The following is a 20,037-nucleotide window of genomic DNA, read 5'->3' on the forward strand; positions in this document are numbered from 1 at the left end:
AAGCTGAACGTGTTCCCAGTGGGGACACCAGGCGACATTTTGTGGAATCCGTTGTATTCAGTAGATATCTACACAAAAACACAAAGAATGATAATTTTTCTAGGTGTTTTATGTCCAGACGACATTTTGGCTCTTCTCTTTTAACAGCATATGAACGCAGATAAATTAAAAAGCATAAAGCCGATTTTAAAACCAAAACCAAAAGGCTTTCGGCCCCAAAATCTTGTCCCTACATAGGATATTTTAAAGATTATCGAGCAACTAATGAGCAACTCACAAGTTTACATTTCAAATGATTTCACAATGCAAATGACAAAGATCGTAACAATACGAACCTGCATTTACATGTTTCATTCCAAACATCCACTCAACGTTATCGCTCAGCGTGATTAACTGTGAGTTGTAGAGGACGGAGGCTTAAAGCTCAAGGGTTGTAAAGATTACAAGCAGCAGAAATTAGGTCAGAATGAAGTTTTAATGCTCGTGTGACCTGGTGAGCAACCTGAACAGCCACATTCAGACCCCTGGAGTTGTAAAATAAACTTCCTAATCCTAATCTTGCCCCACATCTGGATTTACCAGCCACCAAATCTGCTTTGCTCTCAGCCCTGCAGCCGAATGTGCACCATTGTGTTGAGAACAGTCACGAGTCAGGCTCGTCTTTACCAGCATCAAAACACACACAGGTTACTCTCGTGAAGCCAAACATCAATTCAGAAACACAGTCGCTGATTTCTTTACCTAATGCAAAAAACTGGAAAGGTAGAAAATCTTTTCACTCACAGGATTAAACTAGATACGGAAAATGTTTCAATAGAGAGAATGACAGTTCACAGTCTTTATTAAAACCTGGAAAACATCCTCTTCTAAACTAAATACTCACACAAAGACCAAAATCTCCCTGATCTCCAGAGTATCACAGAACATGACGGCATGAACACAAAACACGTGTAAAAACATATTCACGAACACACAGAGTAGAAAAAACACATGTTCTCTTCTCTATTAATTATTTTTCTTCTGTCTCCTTCCTTTGCTCTGCAACACTCGTTATATAAACCTGGTCTATAACTTGCTATAATTTTCCTGTCTTCGTATTTTGTTGTATTGTATTTTTGTTAGTTTTTTTTTATTTGCTTAGTATTTTATTATGTATCTACTTCTTTGCTTATTTTGTAGTTTCTTTCCTTCACAGTAATTTACTCTATCAATTCATCCTTTACAGAAATCACCTCGTGACTTTGGACACTTCAAATTGTTATTTGTATGAAATAAAATACAACATATATAAACTTAAAAACTAACTGAAGACGTCTCAGTAAAATGTAAACAGTGTTTTGTTAAAATCCAGTAAAATGTTTGAGCTGTTTTCTGATTATCATGTAATAACAGAAATCCACAATTCCTCAGCAGCCAGTAAAGTTGTGCATTTGTATGCAAAGTAAAAGTGTTTCTGTTCAAGCATTGTGTTCATTTACATAATTATGTGGATGTCCTCTATTCTGCCGAAACTGACAATGCATTTACTTCTGTCAGACAAAAGTTGTTGCTGCTTTGGGAGAAAACACAACCTTATACAATATTATACAGTATCTGTGCTTCTGTCTCAACCCTGTGTTTGCTTGATAAAGTGCTCTTTTAAAAACACTAGTGGCCACAGCAGGGGTCCTACTTTGTAATAATGGTGCCACAATGCAACGCTGCACAATTTATTGGGGGTAATGAGTGAACGAGGGAGTGATTCCGGACACAGCTTGTGTCATCGGCAGGGACAGAAATAAAGACACAGTTGCCAAGGACAATGATGTGGTTACTACGGAGACCATAGTGGAAGCTGAGCCCGTAGTGAGGACGCACAGCGGCATGTCATTTTCTACTTTTCCGGGTGTGTGTGTGTCTGTGTACGTGCACTTCCAGATACTTTGACTATAAGCCCTTACAGAGTGAGGACATTTTGGCCAGTTCTCACTCTCAGGGTTAAGACTTGGTTTTGTGTTTCAGGTTAAAAATTGTTTCAGGTTTTATTTGGTTCAAAAAGAAAGAAACAAACCGTGGGTGAGGGTCTGTTTGTGTGTGTGTGTGTGTGGTGTTTGTATTTCTCATATTGTGGGGACCTAAGTCTTTTTTGCACATTATGAGGACTTGTGGTTCTTATGGGGACAAAGATTAACAATATGTTTATTGTCCATACAGGGAAATTGTCTTGCAGCCAAGATGTACACAAACACACATTCACAGACACACAACACCAAGAAGGAAATGGATGTAGGTCAATGTAATGTCCTCTGAAGTCAAAGACACAACTCTGTGTGTGTGTGTGTGTGTGTGTGTGTGTGTGTGTGTGTGTGTGTGTGTGTGTAGCCTCCTGTCACCTCTCCTCACAGGTGTTGCATTGAGTCAGGGTAAGAGTTACATAACGAACACAGCAGGTGGATAATGGCGGGAGACACATCAACCACTCTGTTCCGCTGCGACCCTTCCATGCCGCTGATGGGATATTATCTCCGTTCCATTCAATCCAATTCAACGTGCTTTATCTGTCGCGGAGTGAAAGGCAATCTTGCCAGGCAATCAGGATAAAAGATTACAATTTAGCAGATCGGCAGCTTTTCTTATTTACAATATTTCTACACTGATTCTCTTCATCCCCGACACTCAGGTCTGTGGCTCCTCCTCTGTTCCTCATCGCTCTCCATGTCTTTAAGCTGTTTAACATCTTGTATTATCCCCTGTTCCCACTAACGCAGATATTTAGCACACAAAAAAAAAGTTCCCTCTGCATTTTCCAAAACTCTGATAACTGTGTATCCAGATGTCAATCAGAGCATTTGGGAAACATTGACATCACAGTTTACTTTGCACATCCTCACTGTTGCTTTGTGTCATGAGCACGTCCCTGAAACAACAGCAATGGCAGCTTACATTGTGCATCACTACACCACATTACCGACATTCACAGCCATCTGCCTAACTCAATAATCCACAGCGTTTTTCACTGGTAATTGATTAATCATGAATGTGGACTTTATCACCACCTGCTGGACAGGTATGATTTTATAGTCGTTTTTGTGTTTTGAAAAACGAAGGTTGTGTGGACGGAGATGTTTTTCTAAAATGAAGGGGTCTTGGTCGCTCTGCCAGTTAAGTCACAAAAAAAGGTCTCAAGAAAACTCTGTTTCGATTGTAATGCAGAGGTTAGCATCTGCTGGGAAAGCCACGCTGGACCACTTTTTCCCTCTGTGACCATCTGTTGTTTATTTGTTTCCAGATGTTTCAGGTCTGGTCCCTTCACATGAAATCTGGAGGTCGCTAGTCACAGGAATCAGAAAGTGTGTTAATATCCACTTTCACAACCTCCCCTTTTTCGAACCTATCTATGTCAGTGACTCACACCCGTGTCCTACTAAGGTCAAAACATGATTAAACATCTGCAAGAAAAGATTTCATTATCATGGATGATTGTAATATTTTACTCAAACACAATCTGCTTTCCTCTGTGCTCTGTACAGGTACTTCAAGGAGAGAAAAATGCATGAGAAAATAACGCACTTCACTCTCAAGTATCCTGGTGAATGTAGATCACAGTGTGCGATGCGGGGCACCCACTGTGATGTAGCACAAAAAAGTATCTGATGTGACGCACAAAAAGTTGTGATGTAGCAATCAGAGAGCGGGGACTCATTAGTTTGTCTCCCAGCAGAGACACATTAATGAAAGCAGAACAGATACAAAAATAGCTGCTCCCCATTCAGCCAACACACTGACTGACAGACAGGGAGGCTGTAACGAGGTGGGTCGCACCTTGTGGCCTAGTAAATGACTCAGAACCAATTTAGACCTCAGAGGAAAAATACCACAAAGAGCCGATGGTTTCTAGCAGCCACCGTTCCAAGAGAATTTTGCAGGCTACACCTAGTTAGTCGTTAGTTAGTTGCTAGTTAGTAAATTAAGATAAAGTTTATAATATTAGGTCTACGATAATATAAAAGATGAGGTACGTTATCCAAAGTGAAAATGTCTCATAGTTTTATAGCAAACGTAGCTGTGTAAGCTCACTAACAACAAAGGCGTACGAAGGATGAATAGGATTTTGGCAAGTTTTTACATGCTAATGCTTCTACAACGTACAAAAGACAAAGTAAAAATGTCAAATAGTTGTTTTACGACAAATTAGGCTATGTAAGCTAACATCAAATATGTACACTAGGCTACACTAGGCTAAATATCCAGCAGGAATCATTTAAAAGGTTGACGTGTTTTTACATGCTAACGCTCCAAAGCTAAAATATCCACAGATCGTTAATAAAGATTGAAGAGACATCTCCTCCTGTTTTATAGCATCAAAGCTAATCATTGGGGTAAAAAATGGAGGAGAATGTGGAGAGTTAAAGGATTGTCGAGTCTATTTATTACACATTTCTATACATTTGAACAGCAACCTCATATACGAGTCAGTAGTTGGTATATAGATCCACGACTCTCACAGGGGAAGGGAGCAGGTACGTGGGGGGTAATCAAAGAGCTCCTAACGCTGCTGGTGTTACTGAAGCATTGTTCAGACTCTTCTTCCTTCTCTCTTTTGAACTCCTTTAAGAACATTTCAAAACTCTCAAACTTCACACACATCTGATGCTGCGTTGGCCCCATAACCCCACACTGAGTTCGCCCTGGCAGCTAATGAAGACAGTCTGGGTGCGTCTCCTCATCTGGAGAATGAGAATAAAACATCACGATGCATTTGAGCTCGACCTAATTTCACACACGCAGTCTAGGACGAAAAGAAGACGTCTCAAAATGCTTCTTCAGGTGAGATTCAGAACTTTCTAGACATTCATCTTCATTAAAGACATGCTTGCATTTCCGCTTTCTTTAAAAAAACATTGTTATCTGTCATTTCTCCAAGCAGCAAGTTATCTCTCCATCTACTAAAACCTTCTCTCCTTCTGAAATACAAGCAACACAATGACAGAAACAAGGGCCAGGTGATGCTGCATATTGGATGAGTGAGTTGTTAAATAAAACAAAAATAAATATACTGCAATATCCAGTGGGTAAAATCGCTCTGTCACCCTCAGCCCATTCATTTCAAACAGAGAGAAATTCTGGCGTAAGGCGTTTGTCAGAGTGAGACGGAGGAGAACGAGGATCCTGGGAGGCACTGGGAGAGTTTGGCATTCATTTGAAAAATTACTTTCCCGTTGAGGTGCTACAGCCGATGATGAGTGATGACTAAGGCCGGAGATGAATAAGAAGCGGCTTTTTGAAACCTGGCACTGAAAGCGATGGGCGAAGCAGAATGTTGCGGGGCCAGAAGATGGAGTCAGGGCTTAATTACTTTATGTGGTAACGTATGTTAATAAGAAATGCTATATGCCAAGAAGAAGTGGTGCACAGCGGAAGATCATTAGTGAAGAACCATTTCTGAGTGCTGCAAGCCAGTAGAACAAAAACAAGCCATACTACCCAGTGGAATAACTCCTGTAGGACCTCATTTCCTGATACATCACTTCCTTGTCTACCACAAAAGTACAAGAGCAAATATCCTGCCCCTTCTCACTCAGAACGAGAGGTTGGCGCTGTCCTCTCTGTAAAAGCCAAAGAAACTAAAACGAAACAAAACAGTGGAACCACTGGTCTTTGTATTCAAGACAGATGCTGTTAATTTAATGTTCTATTCAAATCCTGAGGAAGACAAAGTACAAAAAAAAACACTGGAACAAAACAGAAGGTTGCTAATGGCATTGAAGCACCTGATGCTGGAGGACTTTAATATATTCCTATTGGGTTGCAGACCTGAAGGTCTCCAGACATAAGGTCCCTCCACCATCACTCCTAAATAAAGATGGTGGACGCACCTGATCCTCCTCCCACTATCCAGAAAGAAGCCAAAATATCCCTGATACAAAAGCTGTCATCTTGCTCTGATGAGATAAGAAGCTTAACTGCATTTTATGTAATCAAATAACTAATTAAAACTAAACGTGTCAGACACATGAACACTTGAACAAACATCGACCTAAAATGACAGAAACCACCTTTAAGAAAATGTTATTTGACTTTTTAGTTTGCATTGGTCCCATCTGCTTACATGGAGGAGATGGGGATTTGTGACCTATACTTCAGTCTGCCACTAGGGGGCGATTAAGACGCTGTGGCTTCACTTTTGAGGAGCCGTCATGTTGTCTATGCTCCCAACTCTCCTGACATTTTACACCATGTTGCTTTCATCATTGGCAAAATAATCACTTGAGATTTCTCATAAAATAATCGATTGGAAAACCGTAACACTTTCATAGGGAAATTAAATAACAGCAGCATTGATGTTACAAAGTGTTATAAAATAATAAAGGTTCACCATGTGGTTGAAAGGAATCGATTCAAAGCTGGTGACACTGTTTCTGTGCGTGAGTCGATTGATTTCACATGTCACACGTCCTCCTCTTCCCTGCAGGGGGGAAATTTCTCCTGAAAATTAAAGTGGATGTTTTCAACCGTCTGGGCTCGGAGCAAACGGAGCGTCTCAGTGACCTGTGGGAAAGTTATTGATCGGCCCTGCAGCTGCCAATCCTCTGGTTAAACCTTTGTATTGATTAAACATTTTCTGTGGTAAAAGTTCACATTCATCATTGGTTTGTTAATGAGTTTTCAAGCTGCTGCACTGAGACTCAGCTGCTTTTGTTTTAGACGCAGAACACTTAACAATCAACTATTCTATTGACACAAGAAAAACATTTGAATCTGGTGTGGGAATTTTATGACCCTCATATTGCATTTGTTATGAAAAACCATAAATCAATGTCTGGATATAATGTACGTGGAGTTAATCGGAGTATTTTCTTATTTATCTTCCTTCTTAATCAATGTACACAGTGGCGTTGTTAACGTGCTAATGTTTGGCAGATATCACATAAAGCCTTCTACACAAAATTCAAATGAGAATACCTGAACGTCCGTCATGAATCAAACTGAATACATTTGAAATTTGACCTGATGGTGGAGAACAAACTATTTAATCAAATTTAATGGCAGTTTATTCCATAGCTGTTCAGAGAAAGATTCAGGGATTTACCACAACTGTTATAATACATTTTTCCGGAATCCTGATATCTACATCCAATTTTTTGCAATCAATCAATCTAATAATGTTGAGATATTGGACTCAGGGAAATTTTTGTCCTGCTGGTGGCGCTATATTTATGAAAAGATTGAGCGTCTGGGCCTCATGAATATACATCCAATCTAATATTACTAAAATATGTCGGATTAAACCAAAGTCGTGGACTAACCAAAGAGGTAAAGACAATGACACCATATAATCAGAATACAGATATAAATATCGATAATCTATTTGCACCACAGTTCCATGTGTGAACCTCATAACTGTTCATGAAGTACTTCTGAATCTGGTTTGTCCAGTAATTCAAACGGTGTTGGATCATTTCAGAATGTGACTCCACCAAGAACTTCACAACAGCAGCAGAATGTTATCGTCTGATGCAATAAAAGTTTTAAGGCGTAGCAGCTGTGAGGCCGTCGCAGAGTGTAAAGTGCTTTGGGGGGGGGGGGGGGGGGGCGCGCATTGGATAAAGCTCAGATAAATAAACTTTGATAAGAACTTCAGTGGTGAGCAATGCTCATAAAAAATGTGCTTTTTAAGGTCAGGTCCCAGTTAAAAATGTCCTGTGTTGTCGATATGAAACCATTTCATTAGTTAAACTTGGCTTCAGGAGCTCTTTTGCAGCGTTTTCCTAATTCCATCAGGTCTTTGTTAGGGTTGAGTCTTCAGAGAAGCCTTTTCATTTCCTAAAGTCCTTGCTCAGGCATTTTCCTCATTTTCAAAAGTCGGTCCTCGGCGCTGCCCCGTGGATTCAGCACAGACCTTGGCGGGAACAGATCACCTCTGTGCCAGTTATAATAGAGGACTCTGGTGTGTGTGTGCTAGCACTTGTGCTTTTTGTGTGTGTAGTTGTGTGAATGTGTGTGTTCTAAATCATGTAAAATGTATTTAATACCCTCCCCCACCACTTTAAGGTGATTTATTGCCCCTGCAGCAACATGTAAACTGTCCAATCATCGCTCCGCACTATAGTGGACTGTATACGCGACGGAGAATGAAAACACTGAATTTTAAAGATCAGCGTTTACATTTAGAGAAACTATTCGCAGTGTCTTATTTTATTTCTCGTCTGACTCACAGTGAAGATAAGGAGCCGCAGTGAAACAAACTTTATCAGTTTGTTGTCGAGCTTCAGCGACAGCAGGACTTTGGACGAGAAAAGATATTTCATCTTTCTGTTTTACTCCTATTATGATGATGCTTTAGTGATGCTGTCAGTCCCTTATTGTTGTATTTATTTCTAACTATAACTCTTCTTTCTCTCTCGGTCCTGCTGCTCTCTCGCTCTTTTGTTCCTAATAATTGTGTCTTCACAATTTTTTACTTTCCAGCCTCCTGCCCTCGGTTTTTCTTTATACCTCCATCTCTCACCGTATAAACTCCTTTATCCCAACTACACAGTTAAACAACGTTTTATATTTAATTCAAAGCAATAAGAGGCCTCAGCCTGTGTATGGAAATGATATTCACAGGAGATATTAAAGCCTGTGCAAATAAATAATGTATAAACACCCTGACGTCAGCGTCCTCAGATCCTCCCAGCTGCCACCGCTCGGAGCAGATCCCAGAAGACGCCCCAGGGATGAAGCGATGTGTGACTGAGGCTCAGCTAACGTTCTCACTGCGTTACAAATTAATGGCTGCTTCACAACCTCTGCTTATATTTAGAGTTTTTTTACCTTTTGAGTGTTTAGCCCGATACACTTAAAGTAAAGTTGAGTAATTTATCACTTTTACTGACGGACATCTGCGAGTAAAACGAGTCCCTGACAAGTGTCCCTGGCACATGGACTATGAATAAAGATGGCTGACGCATTTCCTCTTCCTCCCACTGTACAAAAATAAGGCCAAAATAACACTAACACAAATATTAGTGTGATAAAAACAACATAAAAGTTTGCCTTTAAATTTGGTCCATGTCCCATCCACTAACATGGAGGAGGGACAGTTTATGAGCTATCCTGTAGCCTGGGGATGATCAAGACGTTTTGGGGAGCTGTCATGACGTTCATTTTATTTTACAGTCTTTGCCATCGCACTTTTCAACTCTATATATTCAAAACAACAATAGAATTAAGTTATGAAAATTCGAGATAGAAATAGATACAAATCTTTCCTTGTGCTCATATATTATCTATAATCAACCGAATTCCTTTTCAAAAACAAACAATTCAAATCCCATTATGATGTTTAAAATCAGTCAAATATTGTATATACTAGTCAATAAATATAAAAAACAAGTTATTATCTCTGAAATTCATCGGAACATAAGAAAGTATCACGTAAGAATGAATGTCTTCAGTGATAAACATCACATTGTTCACTGAGCGGAGAGAAGACACGGAGGACATTGAGAGCGGTAACAAAATCGCAGGGTGGATCTTTAAACACAGAAGCCGCCGCGCTCTCCGGATGCTTCCCCGCTCGTAAACACCGGGTGCAACAAACAGCTTGTTGCCAAATAATGAGTGGACGCGGCAGCGAGCAGCAATAAAGAGCCGTGTGCCGGAGGAAAGTGCTTTTTTTACTGCTCGGCCCTCGGTTCAGTCTGCAGCGCTTTTACGCCTCGTCATGAAGAGACGGCCATTCTCTACGTGTCCTCACATTCACTTCATTATCACACCGAGGCAGAGGGAGACGCCGCCGGTCGTTAGAGACGTTGTAGCTCCGCATTTTACATGAAAATGAAGAAATTGGGAAAAAAGATGAAGATGAAATTCGACATCGCAGGCGTCTTTGCATCGGCCTATTTAGAAAACGCATTGACGGGAGAAGGGAGACGAAACATCTGGTGCCTTGAGGTTTGTCAGACGGTGTCACAAGTGTGATGTAAGCAGATTACAGCAGTCAATTAGATTCATTAGTGAGAGCAGATTACATCGGAGAATCCCATGAAGCTCATTTATTTCAGATTTTCCATCTGTTTTTTTTCCACTTCATTTAATTAGCAAACGTGACACGAGAGAGACGAACGTGTGTTGCACAGTGTGTGTATTTTCACAGCTCAAAGAAACACGAGGTGGAGGAAAGATGCGGTTGTTTGCATCATCTTTGACGTTGTCACCGTTTCAAGCGGTGAAACTTAACTGTCCCGAACGCTCCTTCAGATCCGTTGTTAGATTCCTGAGTGACGAAGGTTTAAACAGGTGGATCTCTCTTTGGCCAACCAACCCCAGGATTCACTCCATCCTGGTGACGAAGCTAACGAGCTAGCTACGCGGGTGGTTGAGCTGCAGTAAGTGCGGCCAATCAAAGTACGGAGCGATGCAGATAGGACGGTGACACAAGAGTAAAAAGTGACTCATGATATTTAACCAAAAGCTCCTTCTCCAGCTCTGAGTTTATTAAACATGAGGTAAAACTAAAAACCTGTTTCGCAAGAGCAGCTGAAGCAGAAACACTAGCTGTTACACATTGACTCTCCTATTTAAAAATGTTTTAATCGGCACTCGAGAAATTGTATTTCCTATAAAAGATATGAGACAGCGAATGATCTGAGGACTCTGGACACTTGAACACAACAACATCGACGCTTTTGAAGTAGGCAGATAAAAAAGGAGGAGTGTGCAGATAAGAGGTTGAAGAGGGAGGTGATGGGAGAAGAAGAAAAGAGTGAGAGGAAGAGCGTTAGCGGGAGGGATGATGACAAAAGAGAGAGCAACAGGTGAAGGAGAAGATTGAAAGGAAGAGGAGAAGAGAGCAGAAAATCAAGAGAAGTCAAACGAGAAGAAAATTAGGGGGAGATTTAAAAAAAAAAAACAGGTCAAAGTGAAAGTAAGATATGAGAACCCGTCGTTTAAAGTCTCTTCTTCAGTGATGTTTATATTTCACCGCTAACACGCGTTCGTATCAGGCGATTTTACGATGGTCCCGAGCAGAGGGAGGATTTCACCCGTCAGCACAGACAATGGGAGGTGACTCGTCAGATCAACACATTCAAATTGCCTCCCTGTGATTTCCTGTCGTCCTGACACAAAGCGCCGCTGTTAATCGTCGGTGGCGTTAAGAGTGAAGCCGTCATTCATTATGTAACGCTGTGTTTGAAGAGGGTTTCACCGCTGTTCGTCTCGTTTGTCTCACACTTGAAGTTCACATGACAACCGGACTTCCTGCTCTCAATCTGTCACAATGACGCCCGTCAGGACGGCCGAGCTCGCTGGAGGTGCATCGCTCGATATTATCTCCTCTTCCTTTTCTTCCATTCCCTCGTTCTATTCTCCTTTTTCTGTTTTCCCTTTTCGACCTCGGCCTCCAACACTTTTGTTTAATTTCCACCGGATCTCAGGCGTTTATGAGGTCGAATAAAACTAATCACACAGTTAAAAATCCGGCTGATTATTTATAAAGGCATCGGTTGTTCTTGTTCACAGCAGAGAAAATCATTGTCGTCTGGGCTGTGGGTTCATTGAGTCTCCTAATGGAGTTTTCTTAATTAAAAATAGGAAATTAAGCCTCTTTCCCACTCGTCAAAAAACCAGCAACACCCACTAACATCTTGCTTTTGTCCTGGATGCAATCAGCTTTGACTCCTGGGTCAAACGACTCCAAACAGCAGTGATGGAAACAAGACACCTGCGTGAACGTGCTAATTTATTTTAATTTCATTTTGACGATGAAGCTAGCGATGAGAATAGGCCGAGCGTTTAAAAGCTGTGAGCCAGGTATAGAGTTCAGTTCATCTTGTAACACCTGGGAACAGTTGGACCGAGGCTGAGAAGAGTAAAACGAGGGCAGAAGGGAAACGAACGAAGAACAAAGTGGACATGACGGGTAAGAGGGAATGAAACGTAAGATATTTCTGATGCAAAGAATCAGACCTGTTTGACGTCACATTACTTTATAACCTTTACTGAACCTCTGGGACCGGCTGCAGCTGCTGATGTTCACGTCTGCTCGGTGCAGCGTTTGTACTTCCTGTGCAGCTCCTGCATCAGACTCAACACAAGCTTAACACCTTCTCTGCTGCTGCCGACCACAACCCTCAGTATAACAAATGATCCTTTTCCTCCTCCTCCTCTTCCTCCTCCCCATAGAATAGACCTCCTTTCCTGGCAGTCCATTTTTTACTCCTGACTTTTCTGGGTCGGCTCTGCAGCTCAGGAGCTCACCAGGGACCTCGCTCCTCCTCTCGTTTCCCCCCCCCCTCTCTTTCTCCTCTATAACTCATGCCTCTGACACATGAATCCGCCCTTTTCACGTCACCGTGGCCACATTCACGAGGATAGAAATCTTTACACGTCTTTGTTTAAAATCTTTTCATTAAAAAAATAAAACGACTATTGTACCGTCCCGACCTATTCTTCTGTCCTTCCTGCGCTGGACCTCCTCGTGCTTTGACGGCAGGAATGAAGACGGAGGGATGACAGAGGGAAGATAAGGGCGGTGAGGGTTGAAGGAAGGACGATGCGAGAGAAAGGAAATGTAAGGGTGATGAGCAAAGACAGAGTCATTTTTTATTTTTTCCATTCTCACTTCCTCCCTCCCTCCTTCCAGCCTCCTTCACCTCCATCACTCTTCCCTCCCATCCCTCCATCTCCCCCTCTATGCCCGGTTGATGTATGATTGATGCTGCTTTCCTTTTCTATTTCTAACAGCCTCTTTCCAGCCCTTTCCTTTCTTCTCTCGTCACTCCACCTCGGCTTCCTCCTCCCATCTCCTCCCCTCCGTCCGTCCATCCTTCCTTCCTTCCCTCCCTCCCTCCCTTCGCTTCCACCTAATTCGTGGAAGATTAATGTTCCAGTTCCTCCCACAACAAGTGACATCTCATTACCGTTTGCGGCTATTTCGATGCCGTCGTACCTGATGCGTGTTCATACGTCACACAGTCGTTTAGCCGACACTCTTGTAACTTATTGATCTACAAACAGTCTCAGTCTCAGGGGGGGGAACTTGGATTCTGGAGGAACCTTTGACGTTTGTCTCAGTTAGAAACTTGACCCTCAGCCTTCGTAGACCACATGCACCTCACGCAGGTTTTCAAATAATTCAACCGTGCAATAGTCATTTTCTATCCGTGTAAATTCATTTCATATGTGTGCAATGCTGCTGTACACTGTTTAGATTTTATGTATTATTTTAAATTTTTTACATTTCCTTGTTTTTAAATTGTAAATGTACTTATTCATTACTTTTACCGAGTGTCTATTTTTAATATCCCCTTTGTAACGCGGCTAATTTCCCCCACGGTGCGACTAATAAACCAAAATCTAAGAGTATGAACAATTTGGTGTGGATGCAAATAAATATTAAAATCTTTTTTCTTTCCTTGTGTGAATATTTAAACTACGAACAGAGAAGTGAACAAAATATAATCTAAGTTTGTCTCCTGTTCTGCTCGTATATATTTAGAGGTTATATTTTAATTGAAGAAACAAGCCAGAACAAGAGACGGGGGGGGGAAATTCCTCCTTAAATCACTTAAATATTATTTATTATAAAATATTTATAAATCTATACATTTGCTTCCTTGTATTTTTTTAAGTACACTGTAGTTGAAGTATCATATGATGTATTGTGAAGTGGGATTTGTAATGAATTGACAATGTCAGTGTACTGAAGTGTAAATAAAAGCACAGTAAGTATATGGTATATGGTAAAAATATTATAGGGAAAGTATAGTAACTACTGTAAGTTTATAAACATAAAAAATTACTTATATTAATATGTGAGTGTAGATTCTTGAGTATTTTCATTCTGTGACACTTGAACTCTTCCTTGCAGATGCACTTGTCGTGAGTCAACACTTCACAGAGTCGATAAATCACATAAATCACTGTGAGGAGCGTGAACAACTCTTCAACAAGCTCATAAATCACTTGTACAAAGTGCAGATTATTGTGTTGGCAGTTTGAATTGTGTGCAGCTGAGTCCGTGACACGAAGACGTGAGTCTGCAGCGCTGATCCAGGACGGGATTCACAGAACGAGGGTCAGTCACCTGGAGACCCTGAGGAGTTTCACGATTAGTGACAGAGACGTGAGAGACAGATCTACTGTGAAGGCTTCTGCTGCAGATCCAAGTATTTAAGTGAAAAAAATATTTGTACAATTTTCTAAGAAGTGTTTGCATGATACTTTATTTTTTTGCAATTTAAGATCGCTCTGTGATTGGGACTCAAGTAAACATCTTTTTGGACTTGTACCGGTTCTTGTAGAAACACATAATTGGATTTTTACCAAATTTGTTGTGACTATTTCTTGAAAGTGTTTCACCGGATGATTTACTTTTGGAGCTGATCGGTCAAAGGGCAACAAAATAATGTGCAAAAAAAACACATTTTCCAAGATAAATAATAAAGAGACAATATAAAGCTTCAGAAGTTATCCTGCAATGTATGATGTCATATGTGACGTCATCAAGAAGTAACAGAAGTGAGAATGTGACGTCATGCATTGTTCATAAAATGCATTTGTGGAGGAATCTCTGCATCTTATTGGACGATAGACTCAACGAGTTTGGATTGAAAAAGGATTTATGATCAAGAGGAAGGAATGACGTCATCATGACTTCACATGAAGTTAAAACATTATAAAGTCATGTAGTGTAGTAAAACGTTAATGTTTGCAAGCAAATTATTGTCAGCATTCTCTGATTAAAGTATAAAGCACATGCACAGGTTGTGATTTTCCCTTTTGATGCTTTTTTATTTCGTACTTATTCTACGTCGGCAAGCAGCTCTGTGAACAGGCAGGAAACAGGTTCAAATAAAATGCAGCAACTGGTTTCCTATTTCATTTCTGAACTGGAAAACTTCTCCTTTTAAGCATCGACCTCACCACTTAACTTTAAAATCCTCAGCTGACGAGCATGAGTAGACATATGTGATCTGGCAGTTATCAAGAAGCCTTCTGGGAAATGTCGGAAAAAAAACGTTACCAGAGGTGGAAGAACAGGAGATCTGAGGGACGGTAAATAATGTCTGGAAAACACGACACTACTGTGAACGTGTGTGCGTGCGAGTGAGTTTCTGCTTTAAACACAGTGGACGCTGGACGTTGTTTTGAGTCGGATGAGACGGATGAGAACAATTCATTTGTCAGGTTTTACATTTACTGTGTGATGCAGGAGAATCACCTCAGGTGTCAGTCTGACGCCTGAGCCGCTATAACACATGTGTAACTGTGTGTGTGTAACTGTGTGTGTGTGTAACTGTGTGTGTGTGTGTGTGTGTGTGTGTGTGTGTGTGTGTGTGTGGGTTGATCGTGTGCGAGACGAGAGGAAAAATAACAGCAAACTCAAATTCAGGTCAGAGGGAGAGATGTGAGGAGACAGTAAAAAAAAAAAAGACAAAGAAATGAAAAGAGAAAGTGATTAAAGCCCAATTTAAAGTGGAAAGACGGAGTTAACCTGCAAACAGGATTATGAGACCACAGAGTGACGAGAGGACGGAGAGAGAGAGTGGAAAGCTCGGCCGAGAGACAATGAGACAGGGCGGGGGGGAGAGAGAGAGAATTAACCTGCAATCAGGCCTCTGTTTAGCTGCAGTCAGCCACAATCAGCAGCAATATTAGCATTTAATTAGACTGAGAGCCACAAACCCCGGCCTGCCGCTCCGCTCTGATTACCTCACACACTGCTTTCACATGTGTGTGTGTGTGTGTGTGTGTGTGCGTCTGGAAACACACGTTTGTATTTGTGAACGTACAAATGGGCGTTTGAAGGGCTTTTGATTTTGATTGGTTTTGTTTCGCGTGGACACGCCCAGAATTACATGGACAGGTTGGAATCCTGAGTGTGTAAAAAGAAGGATTCACACCTCACACCTTCTGACCGCCCAGCGTGCAGCCCCTCATCACGCTCCTCTGTTTGGCCTCAGTCAACACAAACATGAACCTTGGGATCGCAAGAAGCTTTGGTGAGGATGTGGTTTAACACTGAGACGCCTCAACATCACTGGGATCAAAAAGTAACAAAAACCATTGAATCGATATATGATTCCAGACAATGAAACAAACACAACGAAAGTCAAATGAACGGCGTTTTAAAAACTGCATGAATCTCAGAATTGAAACACCTATTTTGTGCTTTTGAAGCCAGAATCAAAGTCCTGTTTATGCAGCATTAAATATAAAATTTAAAAACCAAACTTATCAGTGAATGTGAACGCGTGGTGATGTGAAACAAACTAACTAAGAACCTCTGGACATTCTCAGGAGAAACTGCATGTGAGAAGGCAAATGTCCGAGTACACTTACATACACATAAAACATTAAATATTTCTTATTCCTTTGTGGTAACGCCACTTGACATTTTCAGGCTCTTTCAGTCTCATCTTTTGTAAAAAATCAAACCTACATCCGCCTGATTCATGCTTTTTAAAATAAGTTTTTGAAACATTTTTGAATTTCTAATTTAGCAACACTAGCCTCCATTTCTGGCTCTATTGTCCTGTCATCTGTTGTCAATCAACGTGTTTATTCATAAAAACATCAAATTGCCGAATTGTCTTTATACTTGATTGTTTTTAACAGGACTTGCTGCTACTTGTTTTTCCAGAGGTACTCGTATACTTGTACTTATATAGACCCGTTATCTTGTACTTCAGAACAATCCGGTACCAACGTTTTCCAGCATCTACACTTGGAATCATATGACGGGAAATAAGCAGCAATGTAGTGAATACAAATAGTTCAGATTAAAACATGTTACATCATTGGATGCTTTCGATTCGAGGAAATATTTGATCTCAAGAAGAACTGACATAACCTCAGGTGTGCAGCGAAAACATGGAATCTGATTCTACCATAGTTTTTTAGATAGTCAAGTAAGTATAGACACACATATGGATATACACACACACACACACACACACACACACACACACACACACACTCCCCCCCACACACACACACACACAGAGAGAGATCTATTTAATCTATTTAAATCCGAACACTATAGACGGACATGTGACTCCTTGTCCCGGTTTATCACATCATATCTCAATGTTAACAACTAACACATATTTTCACTCGCATTTAATCTTCAGAATCACATATGAATCATTTTCACTATAAAACCTCAGGTCAGTGAAAAATCTGCAGTTTTCCAGTCTGGTTCCGTCCAGGAAGCGACGTATTTTCATTTTAATGTCAAAATAATCAAATCATCACTTTTCAGAAGCTGCAGCCAGAGAATGTTTGTTTTTTTCTCTACTGGCTTCCGTCCACAAACCCAAACCGCTGACGATTCATATTCTCTGGGTTGATTCATCCATTAATTAGTTAATTGTTTTGAGCTCTAAATGATGTTGGCAGGACCCAGAGGATCAAACACTTACTTGGGTTAAACATCATTAAATAGAAATGCCAATTATGCATATTGGGGTAAGAATGTGTCTTCGTGAACGTGAACGCTACACAATGTTTTTACAGGACGTGTGCGACTCTCATGCTGCCTGACAGGTGACAAATGTCGTGCTGCGTGTCCCATGTTTTATGTATGGCCTCTCAATCCTGTTGTGGTTGTGTGCATGTGTGTGTCATTCCCACTCACCCCCATCATCCTCGTCGAAAGAGTTCATGCAGGGGAAGTAGATGGCGAGGGCCTCGAAGGACGCCGACAGGCTGATGCGGCTCTGCGATCTCTCCATGTACAGGCCCGCCGTCGGGCCCGGGTCGGCCGGCTTGGCCAAGCGCGGCTGGGCATTCTTCACGCGGAGTACGGCGCGCGGCGTCTTGGATGGCTGTCAGCTGCCCCCAACGGCAGATCCACCTCACCCCGAAAAGAAGAGTCGCGCAAGAAACCCCAAGATTCTCACACCGACCGAAATCGGCGCGAAAACTTTCTCGTGGTGAAAGTGGCGGGAAAAGTTGACGTCAAAGAGCGATTTGGATGTTGATGCATCAGATGAGATGTAATTTCCACTGGTGCAGAATCATCCTAGAAATAAAACTGGGCACCAAGATATGTTTCTGTTTGGTTCACGGTGTTTTTTTCAACTGAATATTTATCTATGGCTTTGTGTAGCTGAGTGATACCTCCCTCCTGCTGTCATCCCCTCTCTAGTTTGTGGATTCTTGTTTTGCTTCCGTTCTCAGGCAGATGCTGGTGCGCATCCTCCTCTTCATCCCCGTCTCCTCCTCAGAAGTCGGATGGACTTCCTGACGTCTGAATCTTACCTGCGTCTTTACGCCGATAAGAAACCTTATCTCGTCTTTTTTGGTTTCACGGCGAAACTCCCTGAACTCTGCATGTCAATCCTTCGTCCTCCACCTTCTGATTGCTCTGGTCGTTCTTCAGATCCTGGCGGAGGAAGGACGGAGGATGGGAGGGGACGCTGCTGGTGGTAGAGGTGATGTTGACGCCCCGCTCGAAAACGTGTTGCTCTCAGACTGAATCAAAGCTTCTCGTTGGCGTCTGACAGCGTTGTCGTTTCCTCGTGCACCGACACAGCAGAGGAGCAGAGAACCTGACTTTCAAACCCCCGGGGGACGGCAGCTGCAGGAGCTGCTGCAAATCTGCTGCTTCTCCGAGCCCCGAGCATCAGTTGCAGGAACAAATGCAACTGAGGGGCAATCTGTTGCTTCTGCTTTGAACTGTATCGCAGGTGATGCTCTGCTGCTGCTGCTGGTGTTGTTGTTGTGAATGGTCTCAATGTTGAGTTGTTGTCAACGACGTTTCCTCTGTCCTCTGTTGCCGTGCCGATGCTCGGCTGACTGTCTGCTCCCGAGACGGGAAAGGACAGAGAGAGAGAGGGAGAGAGAGAGAGAGCGAGAGATGATGAGAGCGTGTAAGAGAGAGAGAGAGAGAGAGAGAGAGAGAGGGAGGCTGCACTGTTTTTACCAGCTTGTGTCTGACTGGACTCATTCACTCGCTCCAGAGTGAGTGAGAGAGGAAGCGAAGGAGGAGGAGGAGGGAGGATGGAGAGCAGACTGTTGCTGGCAGTGCGGCCAATCAAAATGGGGATGAGGGAATATGGGTGTGGCTTGGGGGAAGTGGAAGTGGAGCGGAGCACGGCAAGTTTACAACGTCTCTCTCCCTTCGTCTCTCTCCCTTCGTCTCTCTCCCTTCGTCTCTCTCCCTTCTTGTCTCTCTCCCTTCGTCTCTCTCCCTTCGTCTCTCTCCCTTCGTCTCTCTCTCTCTCTCTGCTCACTTCCTTGTGGCTCTCTTTTCAAACAAGGATCTTAAGAAATACAAACACATATATACATATATATATATATATGTATATATATTATTACTATTGGCTATAACTGAAGTATATGCAACCTATTTGTCAACAAACATGACATGGAATGTGTTTTCCTGCCTCGTCCACCTCTGGGTGCATGTGCTGGATGACTCACTTTGCCTATTGATCCTGGCTGTTGTACACTTTTGGAAATAATTACAAATAAAGCCAGCCTCACAGACACAACATGACAAACTGTAAGTAACGATAAGTATTTCTCTTTGATGATGAGCATGGTCACAGGTTCTTTTCCGCCCCAACACGACAGAATAGTTTTTTTTTTTTTCGAGGAACTCAAAGGCTCCTGCAGATTGTTGTTGCCTGTGTTTTCAAACTTGTCTAAAGACCAGTGTCGATTAGACAAATGCAATAATGCAGAAGACTTTACAAAACGAAGACGACCAATCAGGCGCCAATCAAGCTCTGGTACCTTCAGTGGAAACATGGAGTTGTGTAAAAAGTGGTGAAAACATGGTGGGGTTTTTTTGTGAAGTCGCTGTCAGTGCAACCTCCAGGACATTTACGTTACATTTCATATTGTTGCTCCACAACACAACCGCGTTCATGATGCAAACTTCTATTGTGAAAGAGTTGCTGCAGGAAGTGGTGTCACTTTGAGAAAACAGCTCACATCTGTACGTCTGATGAGCACCTGACAGATTGACAGTTTTACTTTGTCATTCCTCTCTTCTTCTCTACATCTGTTCTCTCTCTCTCTCTCTCTCTCTCTCTCTCTCTCTCTCTCTCTCTC

The 20,037-nt window shown here is 41.9% G+C and overlaps 1 protein-coding gene across 1 annotated transcript in view; it reads right to left on the bottom strand.

Moving 5' to 3' along the window:
- rims4 (regulating synaptic membrane exocytosis 4) overlaps nucleotides 1-18,959 on the bottom strand; it is a 37,139-nt gene extending 18,180 nt beyond the window's left edge. Inside the window, exon 1 of the mRNA XM_034584738.1 lies at nucleotides 17,609-18,959. Coding sequence (XP_034440629.1) covers nucleotides 17,609-17,705 — 97 coding nt within the window. The 5' untranslated portion in view covers nucleotides 17,706-18,959. The remainder of the gene's footprint in view (nucleotides 1-17,608) is intronic.
- Between the last annotated feature and the right edge of the window lie 1,078 nt (nucleotides 18,960-20,037).

This window comes from Hippoglossus hippoglossus, chromosome 5, assembly GCF_009819705.1.
Source record: "Hippoglossus hippoglossus isolate fHipHip1 chromosome 5, fHipHip1.pri, whole genome shotgun sequence".
Classification (NCBI taxonomy): domain Eukaryota; kingdom Metazoa; phylum Chordata; class Actinopteri; order Pleuronectiformes; family Pleuronectidae; genus Hippoglossus; species Hippoglossus hippoglossus.